The sequence below is a fragment of the Gasterosteus aculeatus genome, chromosome 2 (assembly GCF_964276395.1).
Source record: "Gasterosteus aculeatus chromosome 2, fGasAcu3.hap1.1, whole genome shotgun sequence".
NCBI lineage: Eukaryota > Metazoa > Chordata > Actinopteri > Perciformes > Gasterosteidae > Gasterosteus > Gasterosteus aculeatus.
Genome location: NC_135689.1, coordinates 12,509,716 through 12,529,880, shown reverse-complemented (window position 1 = coordinate 12,529,880; position 20,165 = coordinate 12,509,716). Strand labels below are relative to the sequence as shown.

Sequence of the window (20,165 nt, the reverse complement as noted above, 5' to 3'; positions counted from 1 at the left end):
TCTGCAACCTGCCCGTGTGATCGGAGCTAGAGTCGGCAGTGCTGCAGCCTCCTCTTTACCCCCCCCCAAAACACTGCATATTCCACTGCAGTTCGGCTAAGAACCACGAGTCACCCTCCAGCACCTTCGGGTGACATTGGCATAATGAAAAACCCAGGGATATGTAGTAAAAAGTACTAGGGATTTGACACGAAGCGTCTCTTTGGTAAAGCCGGAGAGATAAAGGGCAAGTGAGCCATAACCGGTGTAGGAACACTTGATCTTATGGAAGATTCATAAAGGCTTAGTATAATCAGCGCCGGGTAAGACGGGCAGACGGAGCTCGAGGAAAATAAGAAGGACTGCTGCAAGGACTGGTTGGAGGGAATCACACCCCGTCTTGTTACGAGGCCATTAAACTTTTCCGTACTAGTGTCGGGCGGATTGTGTTCATGTGTCCGCTAAAAAAGGGACGTACGGCACAACCATCAGTAAGGAAGCAGCTAGCGCTTCACTGCATCTGATGACTCACAAGTAGAAAGGTTGAATCACAAGACTACAAACCACATTTAAGTCCTCCATTGTAGCTCCTCCTCCTCTAATGTCCATAAGCAATACGAAACTAACTTCGCAGCCCTATTTTCACACATTCTGCACATGTGACTAAAGCCAAGGATGACTAACACATGAAACTGCTGATCCTCAATAAAAATATGGAAGCATATCTAATCTGTACAACATCCCTCTTCCTCCCTTATCCCGTTACTATGTTGTCAAAGGTTACACAAATCGGGGGACAACTGCATAATCTACAAAATGACTTAAAGCTTTCCATAATGTCGGAAGGTTTCGTAACTTAATACAACAAAATAAAAAGCAGTAACCATTGCAAATGATTGACTTTTGGCCATGAATGGTATATATACACTGTAAAAGTGCTTTACAACCGTTGTGTACACCAGGAGATAACACAATCATAACCAAAGTAACAGACATATCTAGTCTAAATCCCTGTGTGATGAAGCCTTAATGAATCGAAGGCATTAGCGGGACAGTCCGCGTGGTGACCCCCGGGTCCCCCAGTGTGAACCAACTCAGCGTTTCACACACACACAGACTCCTAAAGGCATGCAGGCCCCTTCAGAGGAGGAGGAGGAGGAATTTCACTCTGTAAGCCTTTTATTCTCTTTCAGGCTGTTTGTCCCCAACCGTCCACTATTCAGTTTGCTCATTCTCCTGTTCTCTGCCAAGGGCCCCAAAGGAAGACCACGGGAGTGCATGCGTGGGATATCAAACGTCCCCCCCAAGCAAGCAGGGCTAAAGATTCAGGGGACCGTGTTTGGTTGCGTGTATGTGTGCGTGCCGGTGGGCTACTTACTTGTAGTATTGCCTTGCATCTGAATGATACATTTTGACTCCTTGCCCATCTCCCTGGAGTTGAAAGGCCGTACTCGGACGGCAACTTTTACAGAGGCCCCAGACATGTTTGCGGGTCAGTAGAACTCCTCGTGTATGTACCTCCTAAACGGGAAAAAAAACACAGAAAATGTGATGTTTGCATTAGTAAAAGCCATTGGGTGAATTAAAAAAATGGCCATCAACACATAACGCAATGAAAGTCCACCCTCCAATGTCCAGTCATAACAGCGTACAACAAACATGGCCGACCAGAACCACCAAGGCGCCGGAGTATTTTGTAAACAGCAGACACATAACGGTCAGATAAATAAAGGATGACAGGGAATGCCTATAAATGTATCAATACATGCTAAATACACCTTTTACGAATGCAATAAAAGTTTATTATATGCAATGATTGGGCTGCAAAAACATTGCATGTTTTATATGTCTAAATAACTTTGCAGCGTGTCTTATCCGAGCGGCAATTGAATACATCCCCCCTGCCGCGGCCCGGGACCACACGAGCCTCACAAGTCGTGTTTCTTCCACGTCCTTGCAGTCAGCCATACTTGCCAACGCATACGCCCATGACATTCTATAGCTACCCTGTTTGTGTGTGGGGGGGGGGGTAGTTACAGTGGGGCAGAGAGCCGGGCCGTCCGTCGTCATTCTGCTCGGGCACACGGCTTAATTTTCCGTTTTTAGAAATGAGATTCGCCGATGTTAGGGAAGTAGGCTAATCCCCCCCCCCCCCCTTTCCTCCTCCTCCTCATCGCTGCTGTATGTTGTGGAATCGCACAGGGAGGAGTTGCACGCTTATTCTAGAAGCACACACCGACCCAATGTCCTAGGCGCAACCTGGTCGGGTTTCAGGATTTTAACACGTTTAAATCCAGAGGAGCCGAGGTGTTATTGGTCGTTTTAAGCTAGCCGTAGCGCTTAGCATTAGACGTTAACGGCTTTGACTTCGGTCCGCGGCGGCAGACGGAACCAGCGTTGAGCAACCTCCGCTGTCTGTCCCACGGACACAACTATTCAGGCACAGACACGGAGTATAATACCATTAGACAGGTAAATAGCACACGGTTAGAGCGTAAACTGGTGTCGGAATCAGGGCTATCTGGCGTTTACATTACGTGTGATTAACGTTAGCTATAACTGCTCACCAACAACTGCCTGCAATGCATCCGGTGTTACAAACTCGTTCATCACAGACATTCAGAATATCAATTAATGCATCGGGTTGTTTTTACTCACGTCTGAAGACTCTCACCAAGACGGCACCACAGGACAGTGGCGAGAAAAAAACCCCACTAAGGTTAGCTGGCGAGCGTCAAGGTGTGTGTGGCTTTTAAAAATCAAAATCCACGAGCAAGGAAACTGTTATGAAGTCTACTTTGGTGAAAAACACCCATTATAGCGGTATCCTTCACCAGATGGACTTGTAATCGCAATCAGTTGCTGCTTGGCGAGTTTATTTTCCAGTAAAGGTACGAGGCGGACGCCTGCACACAAGCGAAAAGAATTGATAGATTGCCTTGATTTAGCGAACAGATTACGTCAACTCCCTCTCGGTAACCATGACCGACGGCCGGGATGGCCAATGGAGGGGAGGCAGCGGTGACTAACGTGTCGCTGAGCCAATGGCGATGCTCGGAATCGGAAGGGCGGGGGGGAGTGGGTGTGGTCTCTTTTCTTTGCCGTGACGCCACACTGCAGGATTTCTACCCACCGCTCCCCACAGTGCTGTCACCGCAACACCCAGGGTCACCGCAAAGAGCGCCTTCTAGTGACAAATGGAGCCTGTCACATCTGCCCAGCTTCTGAACTTCACAATGTATACAATCATATCTGGTCTTTATAACCACATCTGCATGTAGATGTTCTACTTGGGTGCAATTCACTTTCGTCTGGAATAGGCTTCTGCAATACGTTGTGTAGACTAGCTTCCAGACTAACGAAGGATTACTTGTTTTTTTCCAGATAAGCAGCTAATAGTTTATACACATTGTTTACATTTTACCGATACAATTGGGACAGTCGCCAAGTTTAATCCATCAGTTTTTAAAATTTACAGTAGAAGTCAGCCTATGCATTTTGGCACATAACAAAAATCAGTTGATATTCTTTGCACCTTGCAAATGATTCATGATTCTTACAGTATATAATCTGACATTTTGTATTTACGAGTGACGTAAAGTCGTTTATTTCATATGGTCAATTATGACGACCTAGGCCAAAAAGGACTGAACAAAATCACTTTGGCCTCTATCTGAAAAAAAACAGTGACGAGTTGTGAATTAATGTGCATCATCATTTATTTCAGTTCAAAATCCTAGCTTCCAAAACAAGTACGTGGTTTAAGGAAATCATTTGCTGTACAGTTAAGGACAGCAAGGTAACGTTAAGTACAGTGCCATTTGATAGAGACCGCCTTCCCGCGAGACGTCAGTGTTTCTCAAGAGCAGACTTTGTATTGCGCTCCTATGATGGTGTTTCTGGTGGACATGCTACATTCTCTCATGTTCCTTCCATTTCACCTAGAAGGTTATTTGTCCATCAGGCGCTTAGGAGCTTCTTGACTTGAGGCCATGCACACGCAAGAAGTAAATTTCATCTATTTAAGTCAGCTGGGAAAATGAGACTAGAGAGGAACATCTCAACATACTGTTTTGGTAATTCACTGTTTCTTCCTACTGTACTCAAAAGTAAGCTGACATTTAGGATTAGTTGACGTTAAGCTACATCCTTAATGGATATTTCCTGTTGCGAACTTTGTCTACAAGCACAAACTGTGCACATGTTAGCTCTGGGAAATTATGTGGACTCGAGCTCACCACCGTCAGTCTTCATAATGAAATCGCAGGGATAGCAATTTTATCAGAACCCGACCACATTCTCCCAAAATGTTTTGCCCTCCCCTTACCCTAAACTCATAAAGTGTTTAATGAAGCAAACAGAGTATTTCCAAATAAAGGGAGAACTATAAAGGAAAATAATTGATGAAGTGGCTCTATGCACCTCGCTGGTAAACCGGTTGGTTGTGGAAACATATTCTTGCAGCACTATATTGCATTAACTAACTTTTGTTAAATATATGTATATATTTTGTTATAAATATACACAAACTCAAGAGAAAAAAAACTTAAAAGTCTTAACTTTATTATATTTTTGTTTTTCGACCATAATGGTTTGAGACAAAAAGGGTAAATGCAAATAAAATTCAAATCAGGTTTCTTTTCTTTTTTTTTTCATTCAAATGTTGTTGTTTTTTGTTGTTGCCGTTAGTTGGGACGCTGAATTCAGGCGATTTAGACGGCTCTCTTAATGATGGTTAGCAGGCCCAGACGTTAGTGACGTGGTCCTCAGACAAGCCGGCCGCCTTGTTTTTCTCTCATCCAGGTATGGATCCTCTCCTTCAGCTCAGGCACTGCAGAATTAACAACAGATGGTGAGGACCAAACAAACAACTGACATTTGTAAGTTTCAATTTAGGTGTCCTATAGTCTCTTGCCGTGAATCTAAAAACGACATAGTTGCTGTGTTGCGGAGTTGATTTTTACTCTTGCCTACTTTGAACAGTACGACATACGTAACTACTGATGAAATGTCATGCTGGTGGGTTTACCGGACTCCAGCATGCTCTCTGTGAGTGGCTGTCTGTTGAAGGGATCAGTGGGGGAGTTAAGCAGGTGGCGCAGGATGATGGATCGATCCATTATGTTGCCCGAAGGCAGAATCACGGGGTCAGTCATCAGCGTGTCCATCAGAGGGTCTGTTGTAATAAAGACAAGACGTACATCTTAGAGACAGTAGGAACTTCAGACTGTGGAAAAGCAAAAGCCAAAAAGGTTTCAATTGAAAATCCTAAATGTGAGTTTTACCGCTTTCATTAAAGTGAAAAGCTCATGTCATATTTGTTTTTTCTTCTCAAATAGAGATGGAACAGATATAATATGCTGCTTCTTGTGTTTGAACGTGGCCATTGTGGGTGTTAGGGTTCTTTTCTGGCTTTTGTAGTGGTCTTTGAATTAAGAATGACTAAAACTAAAAAGCTGTGGTTGTTTTGAGAAATAAACCATCCCACAAAATTAAATATGGCTTTAAACATTTGTGACTTGCTAAAAACCCAGCAGCTGGAATTGGCAAACACTAAATAATATATCAAATAAATACTCAATGACAGCTCTTGATAGTGTGCCCTATATTGAAATGTCACATGGTTACAGTAGGACCCATGTGTTCCAAAAATAAAACCTGGCGTGGGAAATTTCAACCACGGGGAAAGACGATACTGGAGCCTCCTGTACGGCACGCTCCAGTTGACCGTGGTGGGTTGGCTGGCATATCAGGGAATCAAGGGAGGTATGTGGGCCACGTTCTCTTTGTAGATCATATTAAGACCGTAGTTACACGGTATCCTTCCTCTAAGCCGTCAGGATGACCTTTATGAGCGCAGAAGCCGCTGCATATGTGTGGAATTCAGCAGTGAATGAGGCTGTTGAAGATCCTGTTTGTCTGCACTGACTGACCTCACACCGGGTTTCTAGGCCAGTAAATTTCTCTTTTTAGGGCCGAAGATTCTGTGACTTGGTACATCATAAAAACAATAAACATTTGCATTTAAAATGTAAGAGTCAACTTGATTGATGTTCAGTATAATGCTGCTATAAGCAATATGATCACATGTCACGATTCCAACTAATTACCTAAATTTATTGAAGCCTCGGCCTCTAATGTTGGCGACTATTCAGAAAGAGTTAGTCCAGATTATTCTTGATATAACTCAATTCCACTGGACATACAAAGCAAAAAATGCAGGTGTGATGCTCAAACACCGTGGAGGAACACACACAGATACACACACACACACCTTTGAACTCGTCAGGTGCGTCGCTGTAGTCCATTTCAGATTGGGAGTTCTTGGCCACTATTTCCTCCACCTTTTCCGATAGTAGCTTGAATTTTTCAATGGCGATAGAAGACTTAATACCAGCCTTCTTCATCTTTGAGATCACCTCTTCGAAGAGCTCTCGACTGTACGACCGCTGCACACAGAGCAAAACCAGGGAACATTTATTAGGGAAGCGCATCTTTTGAGGGTACTGCAAAAAATTCACTACCGTGTGTAGTTTCTTTCTACACACAAGACCTTTCCATCGGTCTCGACAGTGCACGTAAACAAACTGCAGCCGGGTTCCCCAAATGATTCTTTATGATACACAATTATAAGGGTAAATTAGAAGATTTACGGGTACGTGACCAGAACTTTATCATTCAAAGTATTCTCTGTTAACGTATCCTGCAAATAATTAACAAACTTCCCCGCCGCCGGACTAATAATTAAAAAGAATGAGTTGACATGAAATACCACTAACAAGTCATTCAATTAGGCGTCGTTCAACAATTCTAAAGGATGCAGTTACATCAACACGTTACTGTGCATGCTTGAAACGTCACACATTAAAACTGAATTTGGTCACTAATTGCTTCCTACTTGCATGATTTGGGAAGAAGTGGGTATTCATTCAAACTGCATACTACATACAATAGAGTAATCCATGCTGATGTCTTCAAGGCAATGATCTAACACAATCAGCAAGTATTTCTTACAAAGTAAAGGGTAATCTACCAACCTGGTCATCTGCAATGGCTTTAGCGAAGCGGGCACAGTCCAGCTGTAGGTAGATGTCGGTCAGCTGGTCCAAGAGCTTCTTGGGCTCAAAGCCATACTTCTCAGGGTTCTCCACCTTCAGGTCCCGACACTTAGGCCCACAGAGCTGCTGGAGGTTGAAGTTTAGCATCGCAGCTAAACGAGGCCCCAGCTCCTGCAGGAAAAAAACAGGCACCGTTTAGAACAACTTGTTGGGCTCAGTGTCTAATTGAGGCGGATAAAGCTTCCCTCATACAGATGTGTTGTTACTTGGAATAGACCGCCATTCAAAAAGACATCAAGATCAAGTGACAACATTAAAATGAAATGTCCAGTGGGGGCAGAGACACTCACAGGCCTGAGGAAAGGCTTCTGAACCTGCTTGGTGAGGATGTGGAACATTTCAACCGTCTCTGTGGCCAGGGCCAGATAGGAGCGGGACACCCGCTCATCCTGAGTCAGCTGCGACTGCCGACTCTGCTGCTGCTCCTGAAAGTTTGCAAGTCAACAAACACTATTATTCTGTTCGGAGTTACATTCCTAGCTCTGCAGAAATATGAGTGAGGTAATAATATGTTCCAAATACTGCTTGATTTTGTGTGTGCGGCTTCAATTTAACACATTACTTATTAAATATTGCGTTTCATTGGTGGACTAGGGTCAATTATAAATGCATGGTAAATAAATGGAGCTCTGACCCTGGGCAGCTGTTCCCACTGCTCCTTATTCTTCATCTCTTCTTGAACTTCGTGGATACGCTTGAGAGACTCAAGGCTCTCATCTAACAAGAAGGTGGTGTCATTAATCAGCATGTTGATGTAGCGCACAAACTGCTTGCCAGAGCTAGAGGGGGGAGGTAACGATGAAAGAAGATGCAAAAGTAGGTCAGATTAGAATTGATCCACTGATTCCAGCCTTAATGGTGTCATTTTTTTTATAGGATACGCATGGCAATCAAAAGCAATCTCACTTGAACTCCTCCATGAAGGTTCCATGGTGGGCAAGGTTTTGCCACAGACTCTTGAAGATGGTGCTGATATGGTACCGTATAGTGAACTTATCATAGAACTCGCTGGTGGCGCCGGTATGTTCCACATCTGACCAGAGGAGACAGTTTTTTTTAGTTGGAAAAGGATTGACGTATACCGTTCACCACAGCTGCGATAAACAGTATAAATATAACTCACCAGTGTAGAACTTCATGAGGGCGGGGACCAGTTGTTTGACAGACAACGGATGGTTCTCCATCATTTCAGAGAATCGCTGAGTACGAGGCTGTACAGCAGGGTTGGTGACAAACAGCACCTCCACCAACTTGGCGATGAGGTAAGGGTTCCTGATGTAGTTCTGGCTGCAGATGAACACCACCAAGAAGGTGACAATGTCCTGGACACACGGCTCATATAACACCTGGGGAGAATACCTTGAAGGAAGGAAAGGATGAAACAAAAAGCTTTAGCTTCGTGTGTTTTGTACCTACATCTTTCTGCCCGCAAGATGTGATTTGCCGAAACATGGTCGACCAACGAGACAAGTGTGCAAGACTGAAGTACGGACTTACTGCACGACAAAAAGCAGAAACTCGGCCACATCTTCAATGTAGAACTCAGGCAGAGCGGCGAAGCTTTTGGGAATCTCGGGGTGCAGCGGCAGGTTAATGCTGTGCGGGGAATGAAGAAACAAACATGGCATTTACATCTGGATTTGTAGTACATTCTGAAGGGAAACTGCACGACAGATGGCGTCGGTTTATGTTACATGGATATCCCAACAAACAGTGACATGGTCCGTCAGCGGCAGGGAGAGACTCACTTGGGGTAGGCAGGGTCCACCATGCGTAGAATGAGCTGGATGACGGTGCTGTAGAATTGCAGACATCTGCGCAGCAGGTTCTCGTCCAGAAGGCCTACGTCAGCGCAAGCTTTGGCTCGCACCAGTTTCTGACACGACAAAGCGACACACAATAGGGATCACGTCGCCCTCAGTATGCTCATTCAGAAAATCCTGCACGTGTCAGCATTCACGGGGAGTCCTCGAATATCAAGTACAGTAAAGCGAGGGTGTTTGTAGGCGTCAAACCTGCGACATCACACTGACCTTGAGCTGGGTTTTGCATCGCTTGAGCATCTCTCTGTGACGACTAGCCAGGGGAGAATCTTTCCACTGGCTTTCACTGTTCTTCAGCTCCTCTACAGTCCTAACGAGGGGATTAAACAGCATTACGAACACTCATGCTAGGACTACATGCCACTTTTACAGGGTATGTTGATCAACACATGCGTGGTCCCGCAAAATGAATAAATACCTGTTCAGTTCGCGGATGGCTCGCAACCTGCGGATGTAACGCCGGCAGCCAGGCAGGATGGATAAATGGTGGGCGTGCAGCGTCAAGAAGAAACATTCGGTGGGGAACTTGGGTTCTGAGAACTTGTTGGGGTCTTCATCTGTCCATGTGAACAAAGGAAACTCGAATATATAAAACACATAGCACAGAACCAGACTGCTAGTAGCATTACTGTTAAATCTCTTCATAACTTCAATATAAACGAAAAGCAGCCCTCCCGATCCTCAATGATTTTACTCACGCAGTTGGGTCAGCCAGCTCTTGAGCTCCTCCATGGTGGCTTTCAGGCGCGTCTCCTCAAGGCTGACAGCAAGGCGGCACCGTGGGTGGAAGATGTAGTAAGGGTCCACTGTCTCCAGCTTGATCTTCATGCTCAGCTGTTGCAGCACCCATAAGAAGTTGAGCATGAAGCCGTCTGTCGACACCAGCTTGTCATCGGTCTAGTGGGGAGAAATAAGGGCGAGTTCAGAACAACGAATGCGCAAAAGCTACAACCGGACTATCAGATACAGATCAGATACATCACATGTTTCATATGTGAGTAATTCCATTTCTGTGGGAGGAAAGATCTTTGCAACGTACCTGCATCTGCGCTTTCTTCACATTGTAGTTGACCAGCGCTGCCATGTAATTGAGAGCTGGCTCACGCGTTTCTCCATTTAGTAGGATGTTATGAATAACTTTGAACAGGTCCCCCTGAAAGAAGAAACAATAAAGAACTTGAGCGCCTTATTCCGAATGCAAGGACAGCGGTTTAATAAACACGCTACGAAGCGGGGACTCACCCTAGCGGCCTCCAGGTAGTGCTGCAATGATTGGCTGACGACTCGCGTGTTCTCCGTGGTGATGGCTGGGCCAGAGAAATACTTGTCTCCCACTTTTGTCTTAAGGAAAAGAATATCTTTCCCTGTAAAAGCATTCTCGGTACTTTCAACGGCTTGCCAAGCTTTGTTCTTTTTGCAGTATTGTTGAATTGGGGTCAACTCGCCACGCGTGGACAGTTGGCAACATTCGTTACCATCTAATACAAGTCGGGTCCATTGATTATTTGAGTAATTAAGACAACTCACATCATCCTCAGCGAACACAGAAAGGCTGAAGAAAGCTCCCACGTAGGAAAGTCTCTGGATCTCTCTGCCACAACCAGGGCTCAGGGGTTGGGGACACCACAAAGGCAGCGACGTTACCTGCACACACCGCCATGACAGACATAACACAAGAGTACATACCTTTTTGTTTTGACGTCAAAGATATTTCATATTATATTAGCAGTAGGCATCCGATCATTCAAGGTTTAAATAAGCCAGTATGGAAGATGGTTTCCCTTCAGCATAAGGTCACAAATACTGAACGGCTTAATGTCACTTAAGTTATCACTGTAATAATAACAAAACACAGTCACAGTCCTGTGAATAATAGAAAGGACTGTCATGAATAAAATAAGCAGAGCACATTGTTTTGGGCTGATGTTAACTGGCCGTGCTGGTACGATGAAGGTATGAACAGACAATAGAGACAGTAACCAGACTTGCAGGTACTTAGCAGAACTAAATTGCGGATGCTATGACGAATACTTTGGGTCGTTCAGAGGTATACTCACCAAATTGCACACTGGGTGAGTCTTTCCGAACTTGATTTCACAAAGCTCAGCTAATGCCTATAAAAGACAAAATAAAACAGGTGAAGTGGGTTACATGGATTGACAAGCAGGTGAGAGGTGAGTGGATTATTCAATATATAAATCAAAGTGGTGCTTTTGTAAGAAGCTAATTAGAACAGATGCTGCAACATATCTTATCTTAGACACTCAATTGACAAAAGTTGTCAGAAATGAACTACGAACACAGAAAAATTCAGAGGGCCCAAACCCGATTATACAGATGTGTGTATGTTAGGATGGATGGTGAGATTCAATTAGATGAGAAAGAAAATCAGTATCCATCCAAGGGGAGAAGCTGCACACTGGCAACACTATTATACTGAATATTTAAACATGTCAGCATACATCTACTGTACATAGAGCAGTCCATCTACTGAGCAGACAGGTTGTCCGACAGGCTGCAAGGACCCTCATTAATCCCTGTCGCAATGCAAATCCCCAGAAATTTGAACAGCATTAAGTCTCAACTCCAGCTTGGTAGGGTAAGGACAACAAGTCATTACCATAAGGGGGAATTTAAAGTTGTCACTGTCGAAGGAACATTCTTTCACCGCAAGAGCCAGCCCGTGGAGGATGGGAGTGAAGATCTGAAAGGTAAAAGGAGAAAACGTGTCATGCATCAGTGTTATGTCAACAACTGTGTTTCCAGCTTACGGTTTAAAGTGGCCTAAATGATTGCACCGTCTTGAGTGAGTGAGTGAGTGACTGAGAAGGTGCTGTGGAGGGTGCACCCTCGACATGGCATCACTGGAATGACATTCTACGTGAACGGCTACCTCAGCGGTTCATTCTCACCCATTAGGACAGATTGTATTTATAAAACCGTAAGAGTCAGTGCACTGTAGTTTCATCCTACATACAAGAGTGTATGCCTTTGTCTTCCTGCACCACTGTATGCTGCAATAAACGTAATAAGGAGGTATCCAAAATGGACGGAGGTGCTTCCTACCAGACTGAAGACCCCTTCCTCCTGGTGGGTGACGCGCACCAGCTCCTGAATGAAGCCATATGGTAGGTTCCGACACAGCAGATAAGGTACAAGCAAAGACTGATGGAGAGGGCTCCTGCAAGTAGAAAACACAGAAGCATTGTGCTGAAATGAAATAAATAAAAGTTTCTCGAGTGAAGGTGGTTAGAGTAGTTGCTATGGAGACACGGGCTACAAACGGAGTGGTCACAATGTGTGGCAGGGCTTTCTCACCGTGGCTGCGTCAGGGTGCCTTGCAGGACCAGGGCAATATGAGAAATGCACTGGGAGCGAATGTTGCTGAGAAGCTGGCTGACATTTGGTTGGCTACACATCTGAGAGGGAACCAGAAAAAGGATGGGAGAAGACAGAAAAGCGGCCAGGTTTAATGAAAAAAGTATGCTGCTGACTTCACCCTCTCCGGACTTGAATCGCAGTTCTCTTTCGCGAGCCAAACTGCCGCTTGTTTCCAGACCATCTGGCCTGCAGCTAGTCGGAGGTACTGACTGTTCTGTCGTTTTTTTGTGACCAATATAGACGTCTAGTTAGCGAGGTATGAAACAACACATAGAAGATGGAACATTTTGGGCATATTGCGTCGACTTTATGGTAAAAAAAAAAAAAAAAAAGTTATAAATCAATATAACCAAGTTGCCTCATCTCTGAACTTTTCCTCTCAATAATAAGCAGGTATAAGCATTGGAATGAACAAAAAAAAAAGGAAAATAAACTCTTTTAGCGTGAATCATATTATCTTCTGTATTCCAGACAGATACTAACCTTGGGAGCTTTCCTCTCCTCCATGCCAACACTGTCAAAACGCTCAATGAGGTAGTTCAGCATCTCTGTCTCTTTGCATGTCTCGATGGTAAAGCGATCGCTGGCTGAATTGCAGGACATTCCCCCTCCAGATGCACCAAGACTACGGATTGGAAAAAAGCAAACAAAAGACACAGGATCGCACATTTAACACGAGGAAATATCAAACATAACCACGTAGATAGAGTTAAACTTCAGCCCATTGTCTGGGCTTCTGAAAAAACAAAACCATGAAGCATTAGTGACAGCAGCTGCATCACAGTTATGGGCTCTTGAAAGAAAAAGTGTTGATATTGAACAACAAAAAGGCTTTTTGCACAAAGTCTTTGAAGCTGAGATTAGGATTCAGCGGGCCACATGTAGTGACAAGAGCGCAAACTGCTGTTAGTGGCCTGCTGCAACTTCAAATGTTGTATGCGATGCTCTTCAAAACTGCGTTTGCTTATTTAGTTGACGCTTTTATCCAGAGCAACAAGAATAAAGCACAAATACAAGTTCTTCAACAGAGCCAAACTACAGCGTGCTATAAATAAGTGCTACTTAATCCAGTTAATGGTTTCATGACAGTTTCTACTCAATAACAACGCGATGCAAGTTAAAACAAACATGCACTCAACAATGTTGCAAAATAAACGTCCGTAGAGCAGAGAATAAAGACTTGCATCATGACATTTCCAATGTCTTTAAATGATGACACAATGTTCCGGTTTACCACGAGTATAACAGTCTCATTGCTGTACGAAGATGGGTCAATATTGAGAGTTCTTTTAAGGGGGATTGAGGATAAATTCTCTGGGATGCACAATGTTGTCTTGCCCATACGTACACTGTATGTTATTGTTATTTACATTCACAATGGAAGCCAACCAAGAAAACCAAGATAACTGGGACCAGTTCTCCAGGAAATATCTTCGAAAAAGAAATACAGGATTTGGACGAGTCAGGATTAGAAAAACAGGGGTCAGTTGCTCTGGCAAAGATAAACCCCAATGAATGTGGTTTATAGGGAGCTTCTGCCCCCCCTGTAGAAACAGCGTTTAATACTTACCACTTTTATACATCGTAAAACCATTTATTTTTTTATTTACATGACCTTGTGAGCGAAGAAGTTACGGCACTCCTGAGATGCCTGAGCCCATAGCGGTTTATTCTTCACCACTCTACCTTGGTGTGTCCGTGTGCCGTTAGTGGAAAGCCTCATGGGCCCACTGGACCTTACAGTGGGACCATAACTGAGCAAGCACACACACACACACACACACACCGTGCAGCGGTGTACCTGGACCCAAACTGAACCTGTGAAAAATCCTCCTCTTCCTCAGAATCTTCATCACTGCTGTCCTGAGACATGTCAGAGAGAGCAGAGAACAGGACCGACAAGGGGCTAACGTGGCGAGGAAAGGAAACAAGGACAAAGGTTGGAAGAACAGAGGCTGTTGTGCAGACGGAGGGGAAGTGAAAAACATCGAGACAAATGTAGAAGGCTTACAAGTGCCGAGAAAAGAGGACAAGGGAGAGGTGAGCGCTAAGAAATGGATGCTGGAAGGTTACATGCCTGCTTCGAGACTATTTATTTATATTGAGCAGCTTTTTAAATATTCATCAGTGCCATTTTGTCTGCGGCTTTTATACACAGAGAAATGTGTCCACCAGTAACTGAACTGAATTCAAAGAGGCGGAAGCCACCTCTCATTTGCTTCATAATTTCATAGCACAGTAGGACTACGTCCCATGTTAGTAATATGCAAATGGTTTAGATCTTTTAAATTAATGCATGTTAGAGACAAGCAAAACTAACTGTTGATTGTCTGGACACCATATGCATCAGCATACACAAGTACATAAGTAATACATTTGAAAATGCATTGAATATATGAAGATTGGGATGTTTAATTATGCCTTTAATGAATCTTAATCACCATTTATAAACAGACTATACCGCATATTTTAGGCATTCTTTGCCTTTCAGACTAGCGGCATAATTATGAATCATTATTGTTTGTGTAGTTAAGCACTGACCGAATTCAATTTAGCATAAGAATCAATGTATACAACAAAAACCTCTTCAAACCCAACTTCAAAAGTGTGGTTTAAATCATTTTTAAAAAGGTTATGTTTTAGTAAGTCTGATCTCTCTGCACACCGGCATGCAAATGGACGATGCGATACCTAGACGGTGGGATCCTGGAAGCAAAGGCCGCCTGTCGGGTATTCGATCTGGGAGAAGGGGGCACCATGGAAAGGGGGGTGGAGGACGGTTGGTTGCGAACTCTAGGGGAGCTCAAGGAAAGGGAATGGGGGCTGGGAGGCGGCCCGGCAGATGGGGTGTTAGGAGGAACAGAGGGCCCTGCAGGACTGGGAGACGGTCCAGGGAAGCTGAACCCTCTTTGGCCGGGGCTAGATGGGGAGGGAGCCCCCCAAGGAGAGGTGACAGAGTAAGGGCGATAGCGTTGGGAGATGGGCATGGGGGCGGTTGGAGGGTTGAGTGTGTGTCGTGGAGTAGCGGCAGCGGGGGGGCTCGGCGGCACAATGAATTGTGGGGTGGAGGCATTGGAGGCTACAGTGGGTGTAGTAGGGGTGGGGAGAGACGGGGACGTCCTCTTGGCTGCGTCCAAAGCCATCGAGTGAGGACTACCACACCCATACAGACTGTGGACAACATGGAGACGATGATTGGCACATAGAAATGATCAAAAGCTAAAGCTGAACATCTAGGAGGAGAAGAGAAAAAAAACAACAACAACACTTCCCAATCACACGATACCAAATCAATATCAACAAAGCACACCTGTGAGCAGGAGTGTCGGTGACCAACCCGGAGCCTTGAAAGGTCTCTGGAGGTCAGATTCAAAGCTCGTTATGCCGAGTCGAGGTACTTGCCTGGACAGAGAGCTGGCTCCGAAAGACCCTGCACTGGGGGCCATGGGGCTGCCACCTTGGCTGGAGGGCTGCACCAGCGTCAGACGGTGGTCCGGGGATTTGGCTGCTGCAATTGGCTGAGAGGTGGCGGTCAAGCTGGCGAAGGGGTTGTGGACACGCGACTGGGTGGACATCATTAAGACTTCCATCAGGATCTGGCCAATCAGGTCTTTGAAGTCGGAGTACACTACATGAGAGGGGGGGGGAGGGGGCAAAAATTATTACAGGGAAGTTATTGGAAGCAAAAACAAGGGTTATTACAGTGGGATAAAGACATTATTTAATGACGTACCATCTTTAGGGTTCTGGTGGAACTCTGCAGCTATTGAAGGGAGAAAGATGACATCTCTATCCTGCTCCTTCCACGATACGCGGAGGATCTTACAAATGAGCTGCAGAGCCTGTTCTTCTGAGACATCAGAGTTTGCAGAGGGTTCCTGGGGTGAAATTAGAAAGACAAATTAGACGGACCAGCATTACTCCGAGTGCAATCATAGTCTTTATCTCATAATCATCCCGGTACATCAAGATGCATCAACGGACTGCAATACGTGAAAACAAAACCAAAAATTGCATCCACGGAAAGTCCCCAAATACTTTAAATACCATCTCAAGACGGCCATGATCAAAGTCCAGTAGGCTGGTTAATTAAGGATAAACGACCCTCTCTTTTGAGCAATGTTCACTGCTGCCATTTACCTTCTCAGGCAAGTTCCTCTTCTCCCTGCGATCGCTGTCCTCCACCTCCATGTTCTCTATCCCTGAGTCCACATCCACCTGGGACATGCTGGAATGAGACAAGAGCCTTAAAAATTCTCTTCATCTCCGAGCAGACAATGCTGACATTCAAACATCAAGCAGCGCATTTATTTCAACCATTTTCTCCAATCTCAGTATTTCATTGCACGGCCACGTGAATTGTTTATGCTACAAATGATTAAAAACAAGTATATAACTGTCGGAGGTAGATGGATCAAGTCGCTGTTAATATTGTTACACCATATAGAACAAAATTATGGATAGTCATTGAATGCATGTGGTCATTGTGAGAATAAATGTTCTGATAAACCTATTTGGTGTGAATCATAAAAACTGGAATCTACTGTTATTTCAACACGATAACAAAGGCTATTGTCCATGAGGGTGAAAACGTACGTACGTACGTACACACACACACACACACACACACACACACACACACACACACACACACACACACACACACACACACACACACACACACACACACACACACACACACACACACACTTCAAAGTTTCTCAATTTTCTCAGTTTCTCAGCTCAATGGAAGACGCTCACCTCTTTTCACAGGAGGCGGTGTCGATGTCCATGCTCTGCGATCGGGACAGACTCTGGGACTGAGTCTCAAGGCTGTTGGACGGGGAGCTGGAGAGGGAGCTCAAACCCTCGCTGCTCTGACTACCATAAGCCACCCCTGCAAAAGCAATACAACACAACTGAGCACCTTTGCAATTTATGCATTTCTTTGCTTTTCTGTTTTCTTTAAATGTCTACACTGATCAAGAGTCTGCAGGACTTTAGTTGTAGTGAAGAACACATTGTTTGGCCACACTAAGTTAAGATCAACATGGTGTGCCATCAGGTAGAGAGCAAGCTGATTAAGACACAGAATATTACTGTGGGTCTAGCGTCGGAGTTAGCAACTCATGGCCCAATAATCATATGATCCATGCCTGTGTCAACTTCAATATTCATAAGAAATGCATTAACCTCCAATTCCGCTAATTTTGAAAAGTACCACGGGCCCTACAAGCCGTAGAAGGCAGCCCTGTACAGCAGCACCACATGTATGCGTGCCTACAGACAATGCCTGGGGATGGTCAGTCGACCCATTCGTGACTGACTGCTGTGTTTTCTAGAGCAATGTATAAAAGAATAATAATATCTCCCTCTGCACGGCAGGCCTACACTTTGTTGCACAGGGACACAAGCTGCTGATGCTGTTGTTGTTTGCGGGAGTACGGCCGGTTCCAAGTCAAAGTCACAAATACAAAAGGTCCCTTTCAGCGTTGAGCTCCGACTCGAACAACCGCGGTTGATTCATATTACAGTCTTCAGAGAAATCTCATCAACCCTGGACGAGTAGGACAATAGGGTTAGACAAAAGATCAAACAAAGAGGTTGACAACAATAACTACGGTGACAACGGCTGAAAGATGACTGGATCCTGACATGATGTTAATAATAATCTTAATCGCGATCCGGCTCATTTCTTCTTACCGGAGGTGCCCATAGGGGACGAGGCAGGGGTACCACTGTGTACATTGAGCCCCAACAATTGAGAGGAAGCTGGTGGCAGGGGCTGGAGTGCGACACCTGAGGGTCCGGGGAGGGGTCCGGGGGGAGTCTCTCTCTGTGGAGACGTCAGGGGTGTGCTGAGAGGGGTGCTGGGCTGTGACGTCTGTCCCCCTGCCAATCGTACCAGTCGCCTTCTGCGGATCTTGAAATAATATTCCAGCAAATTGACATAATCACTAAAGGGTCCTCGGACGGTGACTCTACCGACCTGCACAAGATCAACTTATTTTGGAACAGGACAGTTGAGATTGGCATATATTTTATATACGCTTAGCTAAACGATTGGCAAAATCGACGATATAGAAACGTTTTGTCATTACGCATCTTTGATAGTCGAAAGACACACGACTGATCAATGCTCGGTTATCATTCATTCACCGCCCACAAAACAATGTAACCGACCAAATGATCAAAGTCTGGTGCCACCCGGCAGAAGAGCACCGACGTTTCTACAGTGAAAACAACACGAGTTGACCGAGTGCAACGCGACAAAGGAGGAACACTTTGTAAAATGATGTGTGTTGCCCAAGTGGAAAAGCTCAGCGGCCACACGGTGGGCCAACAGTGATTGCACAATGGTGGCCCGGTGCTTTTTTTATTTTTTTATGCTGAGTCGTCTTGCAGGCTAATTTTTTAGGCTGTTAGCAAAACAACGTTAGCAACTAACAGCTAGGTTACCGCAGGAAAATGTGCCAAATCGAATATCAGCACCGTCATGATATAACGTTAGGTGCAGGAAAACACACCATCAGGTGAAAACAATTCAATGTATTTATATCAATTCGGTCACTTTATATTTTAACAATGTAACCCGGTGGCCAGTGTGCACAGACTCAGCGTTACGTTAGCAGGTTAGCATTTTGCTCCGGCTAATTTAAATGAACGAAAGCTTCTGGCAAAGGTGACAGAAGCCCATGAAACCATATCGGAGTTAAACCCCACAGTTCTACAGCAGGACTTCCCAGTAAACATGTCATGGGTCGCGTGCGCCAACATGCGCCTAGATGACGTTATGCTGGTATTAGACACGCATCAATTGTGGCTTTTTTTTCGAGGATTTGTTCAGTTTGGTGCTAGCTGCTGAGCTAGCTTTGGTAGCAGGTCGGCTAGTGGCAAACCATTTGACATGAGGTCCGAGGGAAAGGAATACATTTCGATGCAAATAATAACTTTAGCTAAACAGAGCTAACCCATTATTCAGCATTCCCGCTGCACGTTTCCCCATGTTGCCTCACCTCGTCTGCGCTCAGCTCCTCCATCGCAGCTAGGTTAGCCGCTATTTCACGTTCAACTGCTTTGATGTGTGCCAGCCAGAGCCAGCTAGCTAGCTAGCCTGTGTTAGAACTAAATATGCATTGTCCAACTCGATCAGCAAATACGCGTCAGTCTTGATTGTCTTCAAGATACAAACTATGACTCCGGTATACGAGAGGCTGCGAGATATAGATCCTCAAAAAAGTCTCTCGTTTGCTAGATTCCTACCAAGAATGAAACAAAAAGAAAAGTAGCTAGCTATTATACGTCAAAATACAAGGGCAGACATTTTGGTTCTGTAGTGTCACGTGATTTAACGACTGGGGGAGGTGCGAAGCTTCAGTGTGTCCCAGAGATGAATGTGATATTTCACAGGTTATACGTGTGTTTGTTTTTGTGTCAGTCAAATGGTTTTCAGTACTAATGAGTTGACTGCTCGCTGTTCTGAATTAATCCAAATTACGCGTATGTTTACCGTAGCCTTCTAAAATACAAATTCAGTTTTTCATTAAACTCAGTGGGGGATTTCAGAGAGATATTGTTGATCTCTTCAGAGGTGTTTGCTCATTAAGCTGTCTGCTGTTCATGAGACGAGCCCTTGTGATCGGAATCATACGAACCTCTGATAAATTCACCTGCAAGTCTTTTCTCAAATGATCAGACAAGTTCATAGAATATTTTAGCCATCTTGAGCTGAACATTTCAGATCATATGTTCATCACAGTTAACATCAGCGCAGCAGGGCTCTTTAGTTCACCTGCTTTGATTTATTTATCTTTTTTTGGCCAATGGAAAGATGCAATTGGAGGATAATCGAAACGTAGGTAAC

At 44.7% G+C, this 20,165-nt stretch overlaps 2 protein-coding genes across 22 annotated transcripts in view; both read right to left on the bottom strand.

Annotated features, from left to right (window-relative positions):
• kif1b (kinesin family member 1B) overlaps positions 1–3,007 on the bottom strand; it is a 49,897-nt gene extending 46,890 nt beyond the window's left edge. For all 18 annotated transcript variants that reach the window (XM_078083516.1, XM_078083523.1, XM_078083517.1 and 15 more), the window contains exons 1-2: positions 2,638–3,007; positions 1,358–1,500 (exon numbers count right to left, since the gene is read on the bottom strand). In XM_078083516.1, coding sequence (XP_077939642.1) covers positions 1,358–1,463 — 106 coding nt within the window. In that variant the 5' untranslated portion in view covers positions 1,464–1,500; positions 2,638–3,007. The remainder of the gene's footprint in view (positions 1–1,357; positions 1,501–2,637) is intronic.
• Positions 3,008–4,525: 1,518 nt separating this feature from the next.
• Positions 4,526–19,732, bottom strand: ube4b (ubiquitination factor E4B, UFD2 homolog (S. cerevisiae)). 4 transcript variants are annotated; one of them, XM_040194290.2, is made up of 29 exons: positions 19,318–19,652; positions 18,005–18,224; positions 17,063–17,198; positions 16,442–16,529; positions 16,035–16,179; positions 15,704–15,929; positions 14,993–15,472; positions 14,103–14,207; positions 12,785–12,926; positions 12,239–12,339; positions 11,987–12,101; positions 11,541–11,624; positions 10,978–11,034; positions 10,448–10,564; positions 10,163–10,261; positions 9,960–10,073; positions 9,619–9,817; positions 9,339–9,477; positions 9,131–9,230; positions 8,846–8,973; positions 8,595–8,693; positions 8,221–8,456; positions 8,004–8,130; positions 7,732–7,876; positions 7,388–7,522; positions 7,017–7,208; positions 6,254–6,428; positions 5,009–5,155; positions 4,526–4,810 (listed from the first exon to the last, which is right to left on the bottom strand). In XM_040194290.2, exons 1-29 carry the CDS (start codon positions 19,339–19,341, stop codon positions 4,746–4,748), a joined length of 4,140 nt encoding a protein of 1,379 aa, XP_040050224.1. In that variant the 5' UTR covers positions 19,342–19,652; the 3' UTR covers positions 4,526–4,745. The 4 variants fall into 4 exon arrangements, with proteins under 4 accessions (XP_040050224.1, XP_077939640.1, XP_040050225.1 ...); XM_078083514.1 differs by lacking the exon at positions 18,005–18,224 and having other exon boundaries at positions 19,318–19,656; XM_040194291.2 differs by lacking the exons at positions 14,103–14,207; positions 14,993–15,472 and having other exon boundaries at positions 19,318–19,732.
• Between the last annotated feature and the right edge of the window lie 433 nt (positions 19,733–20,165).

Coding starts and splice junctions, on each gene's coding strand:
- ube4b (XM_040194290.2), bottom strand. CDS start 19,341: ATGGAGGAGCTGAGCGCAGACGAG. Junction 8,694..8,845: donor GTGGACCCTGCCTACCCCAA/GTGAGTCTCTCC, acceptor TTCCCCGCACAG/CATTAACCTGCCGCTGCACC. Junction 8,131..8,220: donor CCTCATGAAGTTCTACACTG/GTGAGTTATATT, acceptor TCCTCTGGTCAG/ATGTGGAACATACCGGCGCC.